At 38.4% G+C, this 23,036-nt stretch overlaps 1 protein-coding gene across 1 annotated transcript in view; it reads left to right on the top strand.

Annotated features, from left to right (window-relative positions):
- The window catches only part of LOC108310203 (A disintegrin and metallopeptidase domain 3-like), a 73,486-nt gene extending 64,670 nt beyond the window's left edge, over nt 1–8,816 (top strand). Inside the window, exons 15-17 of the mRNA XM_037741575.1 lie at nt 4,792–4,957; nt 5,914–5,964; nt 8,791–8,816. Of these exons, the coding sequence (XP_037597503.1) occupies nt 4,792–4,957; nt 5,914–5,962 (215 nt within the window). The 3' untranslated portion in view covers nt 5,963–5,964; nt 8,791–8,816. The remainder of the gene's footprint in view (nt 1–4,791; nt 4,958–5,913; nt 5,965–8,790) is intronic.
- The last annotated feature ends 14,220 nt before the right edge of the window (nt 8,817–23,036 follow it).

The following is a 23,036-nucleotide window of genomic DNA, read 5'->3' as shown; positions in this document are numbered from 1 at the left end:
TTTTTTTTTTTCCTTCAGAGCTGCCCTGCCCAGCAAGGAGGCAGCCTAGTCACTGTTTGCCTGTAGAGGCTTTGCTGAGCTGCTGTGGGCTCTGCCCAGCTGCCGAGTGAACTTCCCTGCAGTCCTGTTTATATGGGTGTAGTTAGAACTGCCTTGGCAAGGGTGGTCCGCCTCTTTTAAGGCGAAGTCTCTCTGCAGTGGGGGATTGCCTTGGCAACAGCGGGCTGCCTCAGCAATGGCGGGTTGCCTTGGCAACGGCGGGCTGCCTCGGTAATGGCGGACGCCCCTCCCCCACAAAGCTGGACCGTCCAGGGTTCAGCTGTGCTTACTGTGAAACTCTCAATCCAGAGAGTTCTGGTTGCTGTTCTTTTGTGGGGTTGGGATCAGCTGAGCCTGATCGCCTGGCTCCCTGCCTCAGAGCCTTTCTAAAGTTGGTGTTCCAGTCGCCTGTTGAGGAGGCGCCGGGGTCTGTCTGTTTTCCCCTGCGGCCACTCACTGCGCTGGCTTAAACAGCGGCACTGAGGTTTGTGGCGCTTTTTTTTTTGCCCTGGAATCTACTGTCCTGGCTCCCTGCTTAGTCCCCTTTTTAAATAGACGAATGGGCGGCTTCCCGTGGCTCCAATCGCCAGCCAAAAGGGCTCCCGGACCGGTGTATTTTGTACAGAGAACCGAGGCTCCGGGGCGCCGACAAAGCAGCCACGCGGGGCAAAGCAGCGGCGCCACCCGGCACAGCCGCGCTGGCCGAAACAGCCGCGCTGGCGACCTGTGGAGCTCCTCCGCCTGGGAATTTCCTAGTCTGTGGGCAATAAAAATGTGGCGTCCACTCACCCTCTGCACTTTCTCTGGGAGCTGCGATCCTGAGCTGTTCCTAAACAGCCATCTTGGATCAATCCCTTGAAGAACTTCCTTTAATATGTATTCATTGAGATGTTTTATCATTAACAATATTAATTTTGCAAATTTTTTAGTATTGACAGACGTGTATGAACCTTGTAGACCACTGATATGGTTAATTACATTGATTTTTAATTTTGAACCAATTTTGAAAATACAGAATAAATTCTCCTTCGTCGTGATTTATTAATTTTTGCACTTAACTAAATCTGATTTGTTAATATTCTGTTGAGGGTTTTTGTGTCTAGGTTGGTGAGAGTCTGCCTGCTTCTCTCTCTCTCTATCTCTCGCTCTCTCCCTCTCTTTCTGTCTCTCTTCCTTCTACTTGTTTTTATGTTCTTTTGTTATCAACTAAAACTGAAATCATAAAATGAATTGGGAAGTGTTTACTCCTTTTCTGTATTGTAGAAGTGATTGCTTAAAATTAGCGTTTAAAAAAATATTTGGTAGTAATGTCCAGTGAATTCATATGGGTCTGGAGATTAATTCCAGAGGAGTTTTTAAAATAAATATTTTCTTCAAATAAATATTTTTTAAATAAATACACCAACAATAACATTATCTCCTTCTTATTAGATGAGTTAAAGTAGTTTATGCTTTTTAAGGAACTGACTGATTTTTTTTACTTCTATCAATTGCCAAGGAGTTTTAAAAAATTCTAATCATATTTATATATTTTTTATTTTATTATGTTAATTTGTATTTCATTTTGATTTTTTCTTCATTATTGCATGTGTAGTTTAGGTTTATTTCTGGTGCATTGTTGCTTCTATAATTTCTGTAATGTTTATCTTTGTCTTGAATTCTATTTTATCTGAAATTAACTCTTGTTAGTTACCTCTAACTTGTAGGCCCAAAACTCTTTTTTTATTTAAAAAACATATTACAGGAAATTTATAAAAGTAGAAATAAAAATAGTGAAAATCAGCTTTATGAAAAATTTCAATAAAAAATTTAAACACAGAAAACTCAATATTTTACTCTAGTCTTTGAAGGATATGTAACTAAAGTGCTGTATGTGTTTTGAATACAATTCCTGCTGTCAAACATGGATCTAGAACATATTCTTTCTGTATTTGTGAGGTATACTTGAAGTACATCTTTAGTAACTTAGAGTGACTATACTTTGTGATTCTTTTTTTGTGTGTGCATTTACATCTTCAAAAGACAACTTTGATGGTCACAGTTTTACTGATATTATCCTCTTTGTACTATAATTAAAATATTTTCAGTTTATTTTAATAAACATCAAAAATAATTACTCAGCTTTTGAACTCCTGCACTGACTCCATTCAATCAACTCTGCATAAATATTTAACTTCACTATTTGTCCACTTGTGAACAATATCCAATGGATGTTCACATACATCTTCCATAGAAGACTGAATACTATTAAGTCTTATTTACAATGCAAGAAATCCCAGGTATTTATGAAAATATTGCTTGCTGAACGTTTTCCTATTAAATGATTATCAGATGAGAATTCTATGTATCCATTTTGTCTTTTGAAACATTCCATTGACTTGAAAATATTCTTGACTTGAAAAAAAATTAGGATATCATCATCTAAAGACCTGTAGTCTGACATTTCATTTATATGGTCAATTGCAGTATTTTTGTAGACTAAATGTTTGCATTTCTCAACATTTTTATCTTGTAACCTAATTTATAATTTGATGGTACTTGGAGGTGGAGCTCTTAGAGCCCCCTTGAATGGGATTAGTGTTCTAATGAAAGAAAGGATGAAAGAGAGATCCTTCATCCTTTCCACTATGTAAGGTTAGAACAAGAAGATGGTTATGATTCATGAAATAGGCCCACAGAATAATTCTGCCAGTGCCTCTGTTTTGGAATTCCCTTCCTCCAGACCAATGAAAGATACATTTCTATTGTTTGCAAGCTGCCCAGTTTATGATATTTTTGTTACAACAGCCTGAACAGTCTAAAATAACAATAGGCTAAACTACTGCTTTATATTTCTTTGCATTTGTCAGATTAATAATTGTATAATATTTTCTTTTATCAATAGTCTTCCTCATATTACTACAAGCAGTAAAAAAAAGACTGAATTCTCAAACGTGTTCAACAAAAACTATGACAGAAAGGCCAAAGTCTCCAGGACTTTGTTGTACTTTCTTGATAGTTGATATATCACATTGGACAAAAAAATGTAAGAAAGCTGAAGGTTTCCAAAAGAATAAAAAATGGATCCTAGAAATAAGTCTTCACATACGTGGTCTAATAATTTTCAAGAATGCCTAGACCATTCATTCAGGAAAGTTCAGTCATTTCAATGTGTCATATTGAGAGATCTGGGTATTTGCATGCAAGTGAATGAGGTATGGCCCTTATTGATACCACATACAAAAATTAACTCAAAATGAATCAACAATCTAAATGCAAGAACTAATATTATAAATCGTTAAAACAGAAGACAATAGGAAATTGTAATAACATGGAATTTGGCAATGATTTCCTTGATATGACTCCAAAAGCACCATCAGTAAACGAAAAAACATAAATTAGGAACTATCGTGATTAAAAACTGTTGTGCATCAAAGGCTACTAACAAAAGTGAAAAAATAATCCATTGAATGGAAGAAAATAGTTAAAATATGTATCTAATGAGGGATTAATATTAAGAATATATAAAGAACTCTTACAGGGCAACAAGTAATAGCAAGACAAATAATTCCTTTTACAAATGGGCAAAGTACTTGAATACTTTAATTCATCTTCTAGGAAATATAAAGATGTGGAGAAGGCTAGTAAGCACATAAAAAGGTGTGTTTTTCACATGTTAACATTACTAATCTTTGGGGAAATGCAAGTAAAAACCACAATGAAATATCAATTTGTACCTATTAGGATGGCTATTAAAAATAAAAATTCAAAGCATATCAAGTGTTGACCAGGATATGAAAAAATTGGAACTCTTTGCATTGCTAGTGAAAACGTAAAATAATGCAGCCTTTGTGGAAAACAGCATGCTGGTTGCTAAAAAAATTGAACACAAAATTAGCATATTATCCAGGAATTCCACATCTACGTATATGCCTGAAAATATTAAAAGCAGAGTCTCAAGCAGATATTTGTATACCCATGCTTATAGCAACATTATTCACAATGGTCAAAACATGGAAAATCAAAATGTTTATTGACAAATAAATGGATAACCGTAATATGATATAGGCATACAATGGAAGATTATTCATCCTTAAAATGAATAACTCTGTCACACTCTATAATGTAGATATAAACTGAAGACCTTATGATAAGTGAAATAAGCCAGTCAGAACATGACAAATATTATCTAATTCTGCTTCTGTGAGTCAAACTCAGAGTCTAAGTAGAATGGTGGTTGCCAGCAGCTGAGTTCTGCTTCCATTAGTACCTAGGTTAGTCAGATTCATGGAGTCAAAGTAGAATCGTGATTCTTCTGGGGAAAGGGAAAAATGGTAGGTTAATATTGAATGGATAAAAAGTTTCAGCTTTGTAGAATGAGAAAGTTCTGAAGTAGAGTGATGGTGATGGTTGCACAACAACATTAAATGTACTCAATGCAGTTCACAAAACAATATGATACACTAAAATAGATTATATCATATAAGTAAATATTAAGTATACATGAAGGGATTATAAATAAATTTATGTCAACAATATTATATATTGTCAATGACTGTATATTGTCAATTATATGTATAAGTGTATTCAGTTGACATACAAAATGTATAATGTACTTTGGGGCCCAGTGAGAGAATACTGAATAACACTTTTAAATTCAAATATATTCATTCTTTAACTGTGTTATTTGAGTTATAAATGTTTATAATTCAAATTCTGTATAATTTGAGTACAATTTTTCAAATAGTTAAAAAGGTACTCTCATATTTTCAGGAAAAGATGAACCCTTGTTTCCAAAACGACGTGCTGCTCCTAAAAACAATGGTCTTTTGATCAGTTTCTACATTTTTTTACCTTTGCTCATTTTAATTGCTATTGTTAGTCTTAAATGGAACAAAATGAAGAGATTTTGGAGCAAAGCGGGAACAGTAAGCAGCAGGTAAGTAAATGTCTGATTTTTAATTTAATTTAAAATTCATTATGGGAAGAATTCAATGCAATTCAGAATCCAAGTAGGGATTCTAGGATGGATTGGATTAACGTTTAGAAACACTGAGTAAGTTCTCAGCATATAGCAAAGTTTTTTATTTGTTTCCTTTTTGTTTTTTTTCAAATATCAGTCAGCTAAGTATCCCACATGTTCTTACAGGGCTAAAAACAATTAAAACTATTCAGTAAAGCCTCATTGCCTTTCACATAGGAAACCAAGTTCTCAACAATTGTTTACGAAGTTCTGTTGACTTCCCAGGGAACCCCATTTCTCTTACATTGGCAACCAGTTGTGCCCTAAAAGGTCCACAGAAATAGTCAGGGAAGAAAATTTGTGAATAGAATATGTAGAAAGTAAGAAAATAGGAGATTGTACGGAATGAGGAAGAGAAGTCAGATAGAATACTCTGTATTTTGTGCAAAGTTAATATGGCTCATATTTTTGTGAAATAAGTAAGGTACCTGCACAGCTTTTCTTTTTTTTCTTTTACTGTAACACCACAGCAAACCATAAATTGCTTCATGAATATTTAGGGATTTGAGAATTCAAAAGGAAGAATAAACAAGTGGGATCATTTGTTTAAAATGACAAAATCTGGTCACCACAGGCTGTTTTACAACAGTAAGTGGTTTCAGGGCTGCAAGGGTAAGAAATGAAATAGAGCTGAAGCAAAAAAGGGGATGAAACGCTGGTCAGGAACGAGGTCGTTCTCTTTATGACTCAAAGGCTTTAAAACTGATGTCACCCCTTCTTGCCTATGTCCACTGTTTCCAAATTGACTGCTCTGCCTGCACTTGGCCACTTGAAACATATTGATTGGTTAATTAATGCAAATCTAGCTTTTTAAGCTTTTCTTGATTTCACTCAAGATTACAGTTTTTTCTAATGTTATCTCTTTCATACAGATCTATCTCAGAAGACAGCAGTAGTACAAACAGCCAGTCACAGAGTTAAAGGTGACCTGAAATATTCAAATTGTTAAGAAAATGATAATTCATGGAATATTGTTTTACTTTTAACAATACCTCAGTATAAGAAAACTATTATTCCCATATTTCATCATCTTGACTCCTATTTATTAATACCATACAGTAAAACAAAGATAAGAAGAATATTTGATGTTATGTTTTATACTGATATAGAAATATTTAATGTTAACTGATATTAGAGATTAATTGAACATTTTGTAAACAAAATGATGTTAAAGGGATTATATTTTGTAAATAGTCATAAACAATCACACCTCCTTTGGCCTTATTTAAGGTTCTCATTGGGTGATTTACACAGATTCTCTCTCTACATTTACAGTGATTGATCTTCACTAAGTTGCCATAGGTATTGTTATCCATATTTTAGAGATGAGGAAACGGGTAAAAGGAAATAAATTGATTTACCAGGAAAAAATAGTTTTAGTGAGTATTTTGGTGGAGTTTAACTTAAGGCAATCTGACTTTAGAGTTCAAGCTCTTAAGATTGCCATAATCTTGAACAAATATAGCCTGATATATGACTGCGGACTGGGAATGGAATTTACATTAATTGAGATGCCAGGCAACATGTTAAGTACACCTTCCCTCAAAAGCAGAAAGATACATTCTTTTTATCTTTAAGATGGGATAAAATAGGCATTCATATGTTTTGTTCAAAGTTCTAATTCATATGTGTAAAGAAATGATGGCATTTGATGTGTTAGGCCTATCACTGACAGTAAACAGAAAATTCAAAAATTCAACCAAGAGTGAGATCAGGAAGCTAATTACTTAGCTCCCATTCCTTCATACCTGACTTTGTTGATAGTTAAGTCAATAGTATCTGTTTTCTTATCTTCCACTAATCATTGGGAATTAGAGAGCCACCAGGGCCCAAGCTTTCTTATTTTAAATTGTAAATGGCTTATCATAAACACTACTTCCCTTATCCTAGCAAAAAGTCAAAACCAGACATCCAAGCTTTCCCAGAGATGAAGACAGAGCTTTTCCATTCCAGCTACAAATCAAATCTATTCCACACAGGCATAGACCTGGCATTACCCATGCAAATATCTTCGCAGCAGCTTTCAAAACATATAGACGATATGATGCTAACACAACTCAGGAATGTTGGAAAAATATCAGGAATGTCATTCTATCTGGGGCAGAGTTACCAAGAGGGTTTCTGTTGCGATGAGGTCAGAGAAGTAACACCCATGGAGAGTCTTGGCACTCTTGGAGGCCATCTGTCTTTTACTTTGAGTGAAAAGGAGGAATCACCAGATGGTGCAGATTCTAAGCACGTGACTTACACTTTAAAAAGCTGCTTTGTTGAAAACAGTCTATATGTTGGAAAGAGTAGATGTGGAGAAACTATTGCAGTAACCCAGGAGAGAAAAGATGGTGCTTCAGACCAAGAGTGGGAAGGGTGGTCTTATGGATACGTTTTGAAGATAACCCAATAGTGTACTGACAGTTTGGATGCAGAATGTAAGAAAAAGCAGTTGCATAATATGGGTATTGATACACATCAGGAAAATAGCAGAGCTAAAAAGTAAAACCAGCCCTCTTTCTTTACAAAATTTTGGCCTTTTTTTTGAAGTAGAGTTCTTGCTCTGTCACCTAGGCAGGAGTGCAAAGGCGTGATCTTGGCTCACTGCAACCTCTACCCCCTGGATTCAAGCAATTCTCCTGCCTCAGCCTCCCAAGTAGCTGAGACTACATGGAGGCACATGCCACCATGCCCAGCTAATTTTTGTATTTTTAGGAGAGACGGGGTTTCACCAAGTTGGCCAGGATGGTCTCGAACTCCTGAACTCATGATCCACCCACTTTGGCCTCCTAAAGTTCTGGGAAATTGCAAGTTTATGAATTCTGAGACGTAAAATCCATATAGGTAACCATGAGCCAAAACAAGTGTCATGTATGCCACAATGAGAAGTGTACATGTTCTTCTATATGAATAAGAACATAGGTAAAGTACTTTTTAAGATGGTAAGAAAGGGATTTGGTACTATTTGTCTTTCAGTTTACAAATTTCACTGGGATAAAATAGGAAAAATAGATTCAGTCATGACTGGAAAGTAGTGAAGCAGTTAAGAGACTGCTGAATGCATAGGCAAGATGTGCTGAGGGCAGGATTGGAGAGGAGGAAAGCACAAAAACGTTTTCAGAGATACGACAGAGGCCCGATCTGTTAGTAGTGACTGGATGGACGTTTCGGGTTAGAATAAAAGGGAGAACTAAGAACACTCCGCTCTTCTGACAGAATGGTTAGTGACACCTTTTTCTGGTGACGTGCTGTATAGTAGAGAAATAACTGGTTTGGTTTGGGTGAAGAAGTGGAGGGGAGTGAAGAGTTAGTTTGTCTTTGAACAAGTGTATGTAAGAACCCACTGGAAATGCACAGAAGGTTTTAGAACTTCTTTTCATCCTCAAATACTTAGAGAAAACTTAATAGTAATTCTTTCCTATTTTTTCATGTATTTATGTTGCTGTTTTCTTCTGTTTCTTTTTTGTGGTTACTTCTATTTCTTTGTTGATGATTTTCTTTTATCCATGTAAAGTTTAGAGACTGTAAATTAAAAATATAAATATCAATTTAATATTCCCTTCTAATGTAGCTATTACAATTAATTTATGAAAAATAAATTTAGATTTATAAATTTTCTGATTTACAGACAGACTGCACCAGTATAATCTGTTTCTTATTTTACTAATTAAGTGTTCTACCAATAGTTGAATAGTAAATAATAGCTTTTATTAACAATGAAGATTTAACATTTCTATTTTTCTATATTTCCTCTGCAACAGTAACCAAGTGATAAAATAAAAGCCATAAAATGAAGAAAGGATATTACCAAGAAACTCACCATTAACTGGTCCGATCTAAAAATGAAAACAAATTTTACTCTCATTTGTTATGGCTTAAAGATTTCAATTTCACAAAGCAAAATAAATCCTATGACTGAAAGCATAGACGCTTGTGTCTATTGATCCTTCTACCCACCATGATCCTTAGTAGGAAATAAGCGGCTTTGTTTCCTTTTAACTTTGGAGGTTGTTACATCATAAGCTTATAGCTTTCTGAAACAAAAGAGTTCACTGATCTCCCTCACAAGACATGCAGCAGGGGAGTGGCTCACCTGTTCCGTCACTCCCTGCTCAAACCCCTCATCTGCTGGTCTGCTTCTCTTGCCACATCTGTAGTAGTTAACAAGTTCACCCTGGGAATTCTGGGGCTTGTCTGGTGGCCATTAAAGCCCTTGTCTCTTTCCTGTACTTCCTCTCTCTTTCCTGGGTCTCCCTGTCCTTATTATAAAAGATGGAAGTGGCTACTTTCAGGAGGTTCTCTAAAGTACTATCTGGCCTCAGGGCCTGTTTTTTGCAGCTTACTCCTCATATCAGGGGCTGCCTAAGTAATAAATTTATCCCTTAGGATTAGTTGTCCCTCAACTGAATCAGGAAATAGAGAGGTGCTTTACCAAGTTATCTCTGAGCCTTTCCAAGAAGGCAGAGGGATTTTCATCAACTCCTTGGTCAATCATGGATAAGTTAGTATAATTGAGAGGCTTGGTCCTGGTCCTATGTAAGCCCTCCATTATGCACACCTGTAAGTGTCTCCTCTTCCATTCTCCCATCTCACCATTGGGATCCCATCCAGGGTCCTCCATTGGTACTGTCTCTCTTCCAGTTGGATAATGTTCACCCTCTTCCCTGATGCTATATGTCATGCAAAGCTCATCCCCAAATCTCTCTGCTACTTTCAGAGCAGCCTGTGTCTCGGTGTCTATCAGAGTCTGATTCAAAAGTAACATAATGTCTCTCCAGGTGAGTTAAAATACTTGGATGAAATTCTGTAAAGCCTCTGTATACTGGAAAAGGCCATCTGAAAACTTGCCAAGATCCCCCTTAATTTACTTTAAGCCTTGTAGAGAGAAGGGGATCTGGACATTACTGGGTCCAAATTCACCAGGCCTCTATTGGAGAGCAAAGGTGAGATTGGGGCTTGTCTCAGGTGAGGATTTCCAGGAGAGAGTGAGAGGCTGAAGCTGGATAGGGAGATTGAGGTGGACCCAGAGGAGCAGGGCTGATGGGAGCTGGCTCCTTTGCTGCGGGTGCCTCTAGGATTTGTATCTTTACTTCCCTCAGCTCACCCCTTGCAGCCTTTCTTGAGACAGAAAACAGGAGGGCTGGATCAATCCTACACTGTTGGCAAAGGTCTGGATTGCCCTTCAAGGTATAGAAAGCCTGCCCATATGGGGCCTCAGGCCATCTGTCCTCCCATCTACAGAAAAGGTCCAACTGCCAGATGGTATCGAAATGAATGGTATTCTAGTCCATAATTAGGCCACAAATTTATGCAGAGGGTTATGAGGCATTTTTCCTCCATATTCTGAGTGTCAAAGCAGTTCCAGTGGTTCAGGATACACTCTAAAGGAGTACAAGCTGGGGTGGTAAAGAGAGCTGGTTGCCCATTCTGAAAGGGAATAGAGACATCCCTCAATTCTCTTCTTTCAGAGAAAACTCAGGGTGTGTGTGAGAGAGAAAGCGAGCATCCTCCCTTTCTCTTCCTTTTTTGTCCCCAAATCCTTGCAATATTGGCAGATGCCACCTGCCAATGCACCCATGAAGCAGAGAAGGCCTAGAGAATAGGAATTATCCACGCTCACCTATGCCTCCATCTTTCCAACTGTTGACAACCTTTGATCCCCTGAGGCCTCATTTATGCCATGGAGCATGGCCTCCTTTCTTGAGATGGGGTGTTTAGTTGGCAGAAATTATTTCTGCCCATTTACATTGTGCCTTTTGCCTACCTTTGGATATCTCAAATCAAGTTTTCCTTTCTAGGACTTCAGCCTGATGCTTGGAATCGAGTTTGAGACAAACAAGTTATTTCAAGGGCTGCTTGTATCTATTTAGATGGTCTCAAATGAGCCCTGCTGAATTTTCAGTTATCAGCCAGCAGGTCACTCTTCCATTATTTTCTCTATCATAAGCAGAGTGCTGTGGGTAGGAACCCTCTCTTAGAAAATGTGAAAAAGAAAAAGCTTCAGAGGCAAAAGGGGAAGGTCCTGGGGGAAGAACCCCTTGTTTGTGCAAATGGGTCCCTTTAATCTTTGTATCCTTCCCTTGATTCAGACCTGGCTAAATTCCTTGGCTGGGGAGGAAAAGTACCATTGCACAATGGGCAGGAAGCACCAGCCAGCTGGCTCTGCTGGATCCCGGTGGCAGCCATAGTCTTTTCCTGCCCCTTGGGGCCACTGGTCACGGCTTGTGCATGCTGTAGACACCTCCAGGTGCCTGAGCCAGGACAGGAGGGGGTAAGGATGGGACATGTGGTGGGCCACACGTGTCTGTGGCTGTCGAGCTGGGGATGACACATTTAAGAACAAAATGGAAATGACTTGTTCTGATTTGCATCTTTGATGGCTGAGCCAAATGCTCATTCTATTTAATATTATTACTTCAGCCTATAGTAAAGCCTTTGACATTATAAAGGAAGAGAGAAGAAACAACACTAAATGAAGTCTGGGGTCTTGGCCTACAGAGTTCAGTCCTGGGGCCTTCCAGAAAAAAAAATATGCCTTTTGTTGCCCCATGGCTTTACTCCAGTCCCATGTGGTGGCTAAACCTCCCTGAAGAGAAACAGAGCAGGAAAGAGAGAGGTGGCAGGGTCTTGGAAAAGAGGTAGATCTGACAGTTTCGCTTTTTAACTCACCTTTCTTCACGTCCTGGACAAGACTCCAACTGAAACAGGAGAGTTCCTGGATCTCCTCGCAGGATGTGTGACAGGGGTGTGGCTTGCTTGTTCAGTCACCACCACTGCTCAAGCCCCTGATAGGAGGGGGAGCACACAGACAGGCAGGTGCAGGAGCCAGGACAGCACTTTGGTCTCCAGACTCATGATAGTGTCTAGTGGTGCGTGCTTGCACCCAGTGTTACAAAGTTCTTTCCACTTTGCCATCACAGATGGATTATGTTAACCAGCTCAATGGACCCTCTGCCTTTTTGCAAGGGCAGAGGGCCAATGTGACAGCTTTCTGTATCCCAGATCTCACCCAGAAGAATTTGGTCACACACAGGCTTGAAGGATGTGTAATAAAGAGGAAGGAAACACAAAAAGTGTCTCAACAGTCAAAGACAGGTTTATTTTAGAGAATAAACCTGAGAGGGTCTTCTGAGTGATTTTTTTTTTTTTTTTTTTTTTTTTTTTTTTTTTAGTCAGGAGGATTCTCTCTTACAGACTAAGAGTATTTATTGTTTTCTTAGGGCGAGAGAGCTTTTCACAAGCATGGAATGTTTCTGTGTAGGGGAGAAGTTTACAGCAGGGCTGGAATGTCTCTGTTCAGAAGGGAGGTTATCTTGGGGCTGACATCTCTCCAGCCACAGGGAAGGTTATCTCGAGGCTGATATGTCTCTGGTCAGAAAGGATTTGGAATTTTTCTGGTCGGAAATGTTATCTGTGATTTATGGTCATGCTGACCTTAGCCATTAGGTTGATGCCCTTCGGATTTAGGCAGTTTTTGATGTAGGTGAACTTTAAAATAAAAATGCTTTTCCAAGATTGCAATGCTCCTCTTGCTCTGTCAGGATGAATGCAAGATTTTATTGAGTGACGGAGGTAGCTCTCAGTGGGATGGATGAGGAGCTGAAAGAGGGGGATAAAGTGGGAAGATAACCTTCCCCTGGAGCTGAGCTGTCAAGCAGCCAACTTCCCCCACCTGAACTTCACTCAGCATTCAGACGTTCCTCCTGTTCTTTTTTTCTCTGCTGTGTCATTCTGCTGTCCATCTGCTTGTTTTGTTTCATCTGCTTATCTGCCTCTGGATGCTAGGGTTTAAGGTTTATGTGTATACAGGATAGGGGTCATGGTGGACCAAAAGGCAACTTTTAGGGCATGAAAACAGGAATGTCTGTTCTCATTTAGGGCCATTGTATCCAGGCTTGAGGGTGATCCTTTTCTGGGGAACTGCCCTCTTTCACCCTGTGTTTCCCTTTCTCTTGTCCATATCACTTCCATTGTGCACTGGTCCTGCCCACCCACTCTCAGACGCCCATGACCTTACTGACTACCCTTGTCCCAAGAGAGGACACCTGCAGCCCACCCCTCTCTAATAGCTAATTATCCCTTTGTCTTATTCATTCCAGGTTTTGGAATATTGGAAGTATTGCTGAGTAAGGTCAGCTCCACAGTCACATTAGTCATTAGCCTAAATCCTACCTTAAATGAATTGCTCAAACTGAGCTCTGGGTCATAGACACCTATACCTATTATGCTTCCTTGGCCCTGTATAAACTGCTCTAGAATATTTCTCTGTCCTTTGGGAAAACCCAGAGTTGCCACTCTGTCTTCCCTTAAGCTGGGATTTTCTGGGTAAGATTTTCTTGCCTGAGTCTCCCCTCCCCTCCCCTACTTGCTGAGATGGGTGCACTTTTACAGGGCATTACACAGAGCATTACACATGGATTGGGGATCCACCTGCCCACCTGGAGTCCAATTAGGACCTACAGAGTCTCCATTACAAACCCAGGTTCTCCTGGGACAGGAGTAGAGGAACCTTACCACAGAGGTCCAGAGTTTCCTATTGCCAATGTTAGTCAGCTGAAGAATGGATAAACAAAATGTGGTATATCCAAACAATGAACTATCATTCAGCCATGAAAAGGAACAAAGCATTGACACTGGTACTGAACATGGTTGATCCTTGAAACCATTATATTAAGTAAATAAAGCCAGTCACAAACACCAGATATTTACATGTGTATTCATTTCTATGATTTGTCCAGAGCAGGAACCACTCTTGAGATACAAATTAGTTTAATGGTTGTTTAGGGAGTAGAGGTGTGGGATAAAGAGCTTATGTATGGGAGGGTGATGGCTAAAGGGTACAGGGCTTCTTTGTAATAGATGAAACATCTCAAATTGACTATGATGATGGTCACACATACCTGTAAAGCTATTAAAATTCATTGAGTCATATGCTTTAAGTAAGTGGGTGATTTTTGTGGTATGTGAATTATATCTCAATAAGGCTGTTTAAAATGCAAATTGGTATGGTTCTACTAGATTTATCTCAACCTCATTGCCACTAATTTTGGGTCATTATACTCACTGACCTGCCTCTTTCCCATGATTTCTGTTGCCCAGATGTACCAGCCTCTTGCAGTCTTGAGTTTTAGTCCTGACCAGAGTTTTATTTTGAAACTGTCAACACAGTTCCTCCCTGTAACATGGTGTACCAGGGGCTTAGGTAAGAAATGGGATAACGATGAGTTAGGGCTGGGTGCGGTGGCTCACACCTATAATTGCAACATTTTCAGAGGCCGAGGCAGGTGGTTTACGAGGTCAGGAGTTTGAGACCAAGCCTGGCCAACATAGTGAAACCCTGTCTCTACTAAAAGTACAAAAAATTAGCCGAGTATAGTGGCAGGCACCTGTAATTAATTCCAGCTACTTGGGAGACCAAGGCAGTAGAAATGTTTGAACGCTGGAGGCAGAGGTTGCAGTGAGTCTAGACTGTGCCACTGCACTCCAGCCCAAGCAATAGTGCCGGACCTCATCTCAAAAAAAAAAAAAAAAAAAAAAAGACTTAGTTCTGGACATTTGCAGCTTAAGATATATGTCAAAGTTCAGGAAGGCAGGTGCATACTCTTCCTTTTACAGTGGTTTCACTTTTCCTCTCTCCCCTTGCCTTCCTGCCCTTCTGATCTCCACAGCTTCTTCAGTATTGCTTAGGATCACTGTTTACACAACAGTTGGGTTGCATTTTAAAGCTTTCCTTTCCCTTGCCTCCACTGATTGTTATCTAGTATCTTTTAAAAGAGGCATAGTTGAATAAAAGTACTTTTTGATGGAATTATCAGCATAAAGTCCCATTTTCTTGATTTGTTCTTATTTGCAAAAATAATAAACATTTAAGTCAGCAGTGGTATGTAAGAAGTTGTTAGTAGTAATTGCTACTAATTATAATTAACATTTCTATTTTCCTGTTTCTCCTCTACCACTAGAAATAAACCCTACCAGAAAACCGTGATGCAGAGACATTTCCAAGAACCTCACTATGAGAGCAAATGATGCTTACCTGCCTTTACCTCACTACAGTAGGGTTTAAACAATTTAAGCTTTTCCACAACAAAGCAGTTGTGCTCCATTGTGTGTACTTATATCTGGTGTTTCCTCTCCCTGGCCTGTAGAAGCTTCCAGGCCCTTGGATTCCATAATGCTGAACCTCAATTGTCACCTCCAGGGCCCTGGGATAGCACACTATACTCTCAAATGGCCTTTTGGCCCCAGTAACCAAGAGCTTCCAGGAGCCTCAGATGCCCTTTGTCACTGTGCGCCCTGTACTCTGGCCAAGCTATGTTCTTTCTCTTTGCCTTGCTTGCTGAGCTGGGAAGGCTGCAAGCCCATCTAAGTTGACAGTAGCCTCAAATTTACTTTCCTTTTGCTCAGAAGGAGGTTTGGGCTATTCCGGGAGAACAATTCCCTGCATCTCTGAGACCCTCTACAGCCCCTTTCCCAGATACCATGCTGGTGCCTCCCATGTGTCACACCTTCTCAGACCAGGCCAGGTGAGCAAAGGACATTAGCAGAGGAGATGTCTGAGCTACCCACACACAGCAGGTCTTCTAGGATCTCCCCACTCTGTGCTGGAGAACAGAGTAGGGACGCACTGCCTTCAGTCTGAGAAGAAACAGTCTCCAATGTGATTCCGAAGAGGAACTAGACTATCCTGCAGAACTGCAGTGACTTTTTGTTTGATCTTTTTGTATCTCAATCACTTTCAATGTACCATTGATAATGTCATAAAAGTGTACATAACGCTGGAGAGTGAACAGTCATAAATAACTTTTCCTACATTTCGGCCCCACCATTGACTCAGGATTAATAATCACTGTTTGACTGAGATGATTGTTGATGCAAATAGCATAAAATCAGAAAACATTTTTCAACTGCAGATTCTGAAGGAATATTCTTGCATACCACAGTTCCGCAGAAGATAGGGTAAAATGAGATTGAAATTTTAGAGAAGAAGGTAAATGACCAATAATAATGGCTTTACAATTTTTAATTTTAAAGCATTTTTACTTCTTGTTTTTATTTTTTGTTTTATTTATATTTACATTTGTACGAATGTATAGGGTACTTTTTTTTGAAATTTCACGGCATGTATATAATACATAGTATAGCCATCAAGCGAGAGTATTTAGGGCGTCCATCACCTGAGTACATAACATATCATTAAGTATAGTCATCTTACTCTGCTGTCAAGCATTTAATTTATTCTTCTACTTGCTGTATGTTTGTGCCCTTTAACAGTAAGATACTATTTTTTCTTCAAGCTTAGATTTTATTTTTTAAAAGTTTTTGTCCCATATTTAGATTCACAAATGTAGTAAAATGTACAGTGTTTTATTGATCTATTTTTTACTTAGGATTCACCAGGTCTTGTATGTTAGATCTGTGAGGGTTTTCCATTTTAAAGAAATAAGCTACATATTTATAAATCTCCAATTGAGTATAAGCCATTGAAATAAATAACAAGTTATGTATTAAGTATGTCTAATTGAATATAGTTATGCAAGTGGTTATTGGTGGGAAATTAAACTAGTTGCATACTTATTAATACATGTAAATCATACACATGTTTATTTTTTAAAAACTTTATTCAGTATATTTTACATATCATAAAATTCACTGACATGTAAAATTCAATTATTTTAAGAACTTTATGCAGTTTTGCAGCCATCAACCATGAATCAGTTTTAGAACATTTCATTTTCCATATAAAGCTTTTATGTCATTTCAATTAATCTCTGTTCTCACCCACAGCTCCAAGAAACAATAAATCTCTGTTTCTTCTTTCCTGGTTTGCATTTCATATAAATAAAATCAAATATTTCATATAAATAAAATCAACGGTCTATCTCTGCCTGCATCTTTTAAAATACATATTTATAACAACTGCCTGCAACTATGCAGTTGAACAAGGCTAGAGAAAGTTATTCACAATTAATGACCACCCAAATTAATGAAGGCTTACAAACTTCATGTTGGTTTTTCATGACTTAACAACTGCAATAAAAATATTTATTTTTGAGAGCTCATCAATGGTTTTTATATTTTTTAATGCCAGTGGCTGTTTTTTAATCTTCATTTTTCTTGATCCTGTTTGCAGCATTTGGCATAACTGGTAAGTGTCTACTCCATGAATTACTTTTTTCATTTAGCTTTCAGAGCATTCCAGTCTCATGGTTTAACTCTTGCCATTGCGGTCTCTCTCTCTCTCTCTCTCTCTCTCGCTCCCGCCTTCAACTCTCTCAAAGATTTGCTGATAACAATAATGTCAATCATGCATAATTATTAATACACATTTATAGGAAGAAAAAAGTTGTAAAAACTCTCTTTACTCTTTACCAACGATGGCCCAACACATATTCTTTGTACCTGGCTTTTATCACTGTCACATGCACTATCTGTGACAGTCAAATTGAAGTAGTAGTCAAATATGTGGATAAAATGTTTGAACTGAATACTCAACACGGAAAAAAATATCAATCTTGAGTAACATGTCTAGCTCAAGAGAGAAGCATGTGACAATACATGTCAAAGACAGTTAAGTCTTGCTTTAAAATGAGAAGAATCAGGGGCCAAGCATGGTAGCTCATGCCTGTAATTCCAGCATTTTGGGAGGCCAAGGCAGGTGGATTGCCTGAGGTCAAGAGTTTGAGACCAGCCTGGCCAACATGGTGAAACCCTATCTCTACTAAAAATACACACAAAAAGTAGCTGAGCATGGTGGTGGACTCAGGAGACTGAAGCGGGAGAATCGCTTGAACCCGGGAGGTGGAAGTTGCAGTGAGCTGAGATCGTGCCACTACACTCCAGCCTGGGCAACAAGAGTGAAACTCCATCTCAAAAAAAGGCAGGGGGCGGGTGGGAAGAATCAGAACACAAACAGCTGATTTTTTATTGTATGTATAAAACAAACACTCTTTCAGGACGTAGGTATGGGCAAAAATTTTATGCTGAAATTGCCAAAAGCAATTGCCACAAAAGCTAAAATTGACAAATGGTATTTAATTAAACTAAAGATCTACTGCACAGCAAGGAAGCTATCATCAGGGCAAAAAGGCAATCCACAGAATGGGAGAAAATTTTTGCAATCTACCCATCTGACAAAGGTCTAATATCCAGAATGTACAAGGAACTTAAACAAATTTACGAGAAAGAACCCCATCAAAAAGTGGGTAAAGGATATGAACAGATGCTTCTCAAAAGAAGACATTTATGTAGCCAACGAACATAGGAAAAAAGCTCAACATCACTGATCATTAGAGAAATGCAAATCTCGTTTATGCTTCACAGAGTTCTCATGCTGTGTCTTTCAGCTTTATCAGGCCATTTATGTTCCTCTATAAACTAGTTATTCTAGTTAACAAATCCTCTACCCTTTTATCAACGTTCTTAGCTTCTTTGAATTGGGTTAGAGCGTGCTCCTTTACCTCAGTGAAGTTTGTTATTACCTAGCTTCTGAAGCCTACTCTGTCAATTAGTCCATCTCATACTCTTTCTAGTTCTGCACCCTTGTTGGAGAGGTGCTGCCATCATTTGGAAGAGAAGAGGCACTCTGACCATTTTGGTTTTCAGCATTTTTTTATTGATTCTTTCTCATCTTCGTAAGTTTGTCCAGTTTTGATTTTTGAGGCAGCCCTCTGATGACCCTTAGATGAGGTTTTTGTGGGGACTTTCTTTGTGGATGCTGCTATTGTTGCTTTGTGTTTGTTTCTCTTTCAATAATCAGGTCTTTCTTCTCTAGGGCTGTTGCAGTTTGCTGGGGTTTCCTTTCAGGTCCTATTTACCTGGTTTGCTCCTGTACCTGAAGATGTCACTGAAGGAGGCTGGTGAACAACAAGATGGGTACCTGCTCCTTTATCTGGGATCCCTGACCTCAAGGGGCACCAATTTAATGCCAGTAGGGACATTCCTGTATAGGATGTCTGACAACCCCTGTTGGGGGGGGTCTCACCCAGTTGTGTGGCATGGGAAACAGGACCCATTTAATGAGGCACTTTGTCCCTTGGTGGAAGGAGTATGCTGTGGTGGAAAACCCACTTATCTAAGCTGCCCAGATTCCTCAGAGCTAGCAGAAGAAAAGACTAAGTCTGCTGGTCCACAAAGACTATAGCCACATATCCCCCTAGAGGCTCAGGTCCAGGGAGATCATAGTTCTGTCCCTGAGCCCCTGACTGGAGTTTGAGTTCCTGCAGGGAGGCCCTGCAGCCACCGTGTTGGCTGGCACCCCTTCCCCAAGGAGTTCAGATGGCTTAGGCTGCAGGCAGCCACTGCAGTGGTGATGGCCACCTCTCCCCCTGGAAACTCAGGCTTAGGCTGATTTTAGCCTAGAGGGTATTGAGAATCAGTGCCTCTCCGTGGGTGGAACCCAAGGTCCCAGTAGCATGGGATCCCTAATAGAATCTTCCAATCCATGGGTTGCACATTTCCATGGACAAAGCATGGTTTGCTAGGCTGTATATCACACTCACTTATCGCCTCCCTTGGATGGGGTGGGGGCTCCAGTGCCCCATGTGGCTCTTTGGTGTTGTGCCACACCACACTGCTCTTCCTTTCTCTCCATGGGTCACACCAGTTACCTAGTCAGTCCTAATGACAGTACCTGGATACCTCAGTTACCAGTGCAGGATTTGATGACAGCCTCTGATCTCAGCTGCTTCTAGTTGGCCACCTTGGCCCCACCCCCCAATAATGAGCTTTGAAATCGAATCACTAATAAAAACCTACCTACCAGAAAAAGACCTAGACCAGACAGATTCACAGCTGAATTCTACCAGACATACAAAAAAGGGGCAGTACAAATCCTACTGAAGTTATTCTAGACAAATGAAGGGGAGGAATACCTCCCTTACTCATTGTATTAAGCCAGCATTATTCTGATACCATAACCTGGCAGAGACACACACACACAAATAAAATTTCAGGCCTATATCTCTGAGGAACATAGACACAAGACTCCTCAATAAAATACTAGCAAACCAAATTCACCAGCAAATAAACAGTTAATTTACCACAACTGAGTAAGCTTTATTACAGGATGCAAGGTTAACTCAACATATGCAAATCAATAAATGTGATTCACCACATAAATATAATTTTTTTAAAAAAACATGTTGCCATCTTAATAGATATAGAAAAAGATTTCAACAAATTACACATTAAAGGAAAATATCTGAAAATAGTTAAGAGCCATCTATGTCAAACCCACAGCCAACATCGTACTGAAATGGCAAAACTGGGAAGCATTCCTTTTAATTACTTGAACAAGTTAGAGATGTCCACTCTCACCACTCTTATTCAACATAGTACTAGAAATCCTAGAAAATCCTAAAGACTCCACCAAGGGCTCCTAGAACAGATAAACAACTTAAGTAAAATTTCAGGAACAACAATAATGTACAAAAATCAGTAGCATTCTGATATGCCAACAGTAGTCAAACTGAGAGCCAAATCAATAATGCAATCTCATTTACAATACTCACAAAAAGAAAAAATATATCTAGGAATACAGCTAACTAGATTGGACAAAGCTCTCTACAATAAGAATTACAAAACACTACAAAAAGAAATCAGAGATGACACAAACAAATGGAAAAAATTTCATGATCATGGATAGGAATTATCAATATTGTTAAAATGGCCAGACTGTCCAAAGAAATTTAGACAAGATTCTGTGGTATTCTTGTCAAACTACCAGTGTTATGTTTCACAGAATTAGAACTAAACTATTCTAAAATTAATGTGAAACAAAACAAAACAAAAAAAGCCTGAATAGCCAAAGCAATCCTAAGCAAATGGAACAAAGCCAGAAGTATCACGCTACCCAACTTCAAATGATACTGCAAGGCTACAGTAATCAAATCATAAAAAAAAATTAAAAGACACATAAACCAATGGAAAAGGTAGAGAACCAGAAATAAAGCCACAAACCTAATACTGTTTGATATTTGACAAAATCAACAATAACAATGGTTAAAGGACTCCCTATTCAATTAATAGTGCTAGAATAACTGACTAGCCATATGCATAATATTGAAACTGGACCTCTCCCATTTGCCATATACAAAAATTAACTCAAGATGGATTAAAATCTAAAATTTAGGACCTAAAACCACAAAAATATGAGAAGAAAACATAGGAAAATACTATTGTGGACATCAGCCTTGGGGCCTTGGGAAATATTTAATGACTAAGACCTCAAAAGCAATTGCAACAAACACCAAAATTTGACAAGTGGGACTTAATTAAACTAAAGAGCTTCTGCATAGCTAAAGAAACTATCTAAAGGGTAAACAACTACATAATGGGAGAAAATATTCACAAATTATGAATCTGAAAATGTTCTAATACACAAAATCTATACAGAACCTAAACAATTCACAAGCAAAAATAAATAACCCCATTTAAAATGGGCAGATAATACTAACAGACACTTCTCTAAAGAAGACATACATGTGGCCAATAAATATATAAAAAATGCTCAACATCACTAATAATTAGAGAAACTCTACTCAAAACCACAATGAGATGCTATCTCCCACCAGTCAGAATGGTTATTATTTAAACATCCAAAGATAAGATACGTTGGTAAGGTTGCAGAGAATAGGGAACACTTATATACTGTTGTTGGGAATTTAAATTAGCTCAGCCACCGTGGAAAGAAATTTGAAAATATTTCAAAGAACTGTGAGCTACCGTTTGACCCAGCAATTCCATTGCTAGGTATATACCCAAAGAGGAATGAATTATTCTACCAAATGTTCATTGCAGCATAGCAATGACATGGAATCATAATATCAAAGACATAGAATCAACCTACATGCCCATCAAAGGTGGAGTGAATAAAGAAAATGTGTACATATACACCATGGAATGCTATGCAGCCATAAAAATAATGAAATCATGCCCTTTGCATAGATGCAGCTGGAGACCATTATCCTAGTGAATTAATGCAGGAACAGAAAACCAAATACAACATGTTCTCATTCACAAGTAAGAACTAAACTTTGGGTACACAAGGACATAAGGATGGGCACAACACACAGTGGGTATTATTAGAGGAGGAATGTCAGGAAGAGGGTGACAATTGAAAAACTATCAGGTACTATCCACTACCTGGGTGATGGGATCATTCATACACCAGCCATGGGTGGTACACTATTTACCGACATAACGAAATGTGCACATGTGCCCCTTGAACTTAAAATAATAGAAAAAAAAGAAATAACCATTGCATTTAGAAACATGAAAGTTACCAAAAATTTAACAAAGAGCATTTCTAGTGGAATTGTAGAGGTATTAAAGGCCAACGCAAGAGTAGTGAGCGTGAATTAAGTGAAGACATAATTATTTATGTGAGCATAATTTTATCCAGACTTGTTCAACTGTAAAGACTTATGCAGAAATAAAGCATTTTCATTCCACTAGTATGAAATGTAGTGAAAAGGCAAGTTTATAGAGACGGAACATAAATTAATTGTTGCCTAGGGTTATGGTTGGAAACAGGAATTATCTGTAAATTGACAAGAAAGATTTTATGAGGCGATGGGTGAAAATACCCTAAAGTGATTTATGATGATGTCCTCAGTACAAGTTATTAAAAATATTGAATTGTATACAGTTGAAGTAGGTGAATTTTAGGATATGTAAAACATATATCAATAAAATATTTTTTAAACCCATAGAATGATTGCATCCATAAAAACCTAAGCCAGATGTTGCATTTTCCACTGCCAACCCCCTGTTTTGTACCCAATAGATTTTACATCAAATATACCTAATACAGAACTTGGAGTTCTTGGATTCAATTGTTTATGCTCAATTCAAAATTTATAAGGGTACAGCTTATATCTCTTAGCTTCAAAATAACAAACTAATAAACTAAAATGCAAGGTTTTCATGAATTTAGAACTTTAGACCTAATGAATCTTATATTGAAAAATGGATTAATAAAACAAATCTACATTTTACTACATTCCTG

Source organism: Cebus imitator, unplaced genomic scaffold (genome assembly GCF_001604975.1).
Source record: "Cebus imitator isolate Cc_AM_T3 unplaced genomic scaffold, Cebus_imitator-1.0 Scaffold5, whole genome shotgun sequence".
Lineage (NCBI taxonomy): Eukaryota > Metazoa > Chordata > Mammalia > Primates > Cebidae > Cebus > Cebus imitator.
The sequence above is the reverse complement of the archived record's forward strand: the minus strand, read 5'-3'. Positions and strand labels throughout refer to the sequence as shown.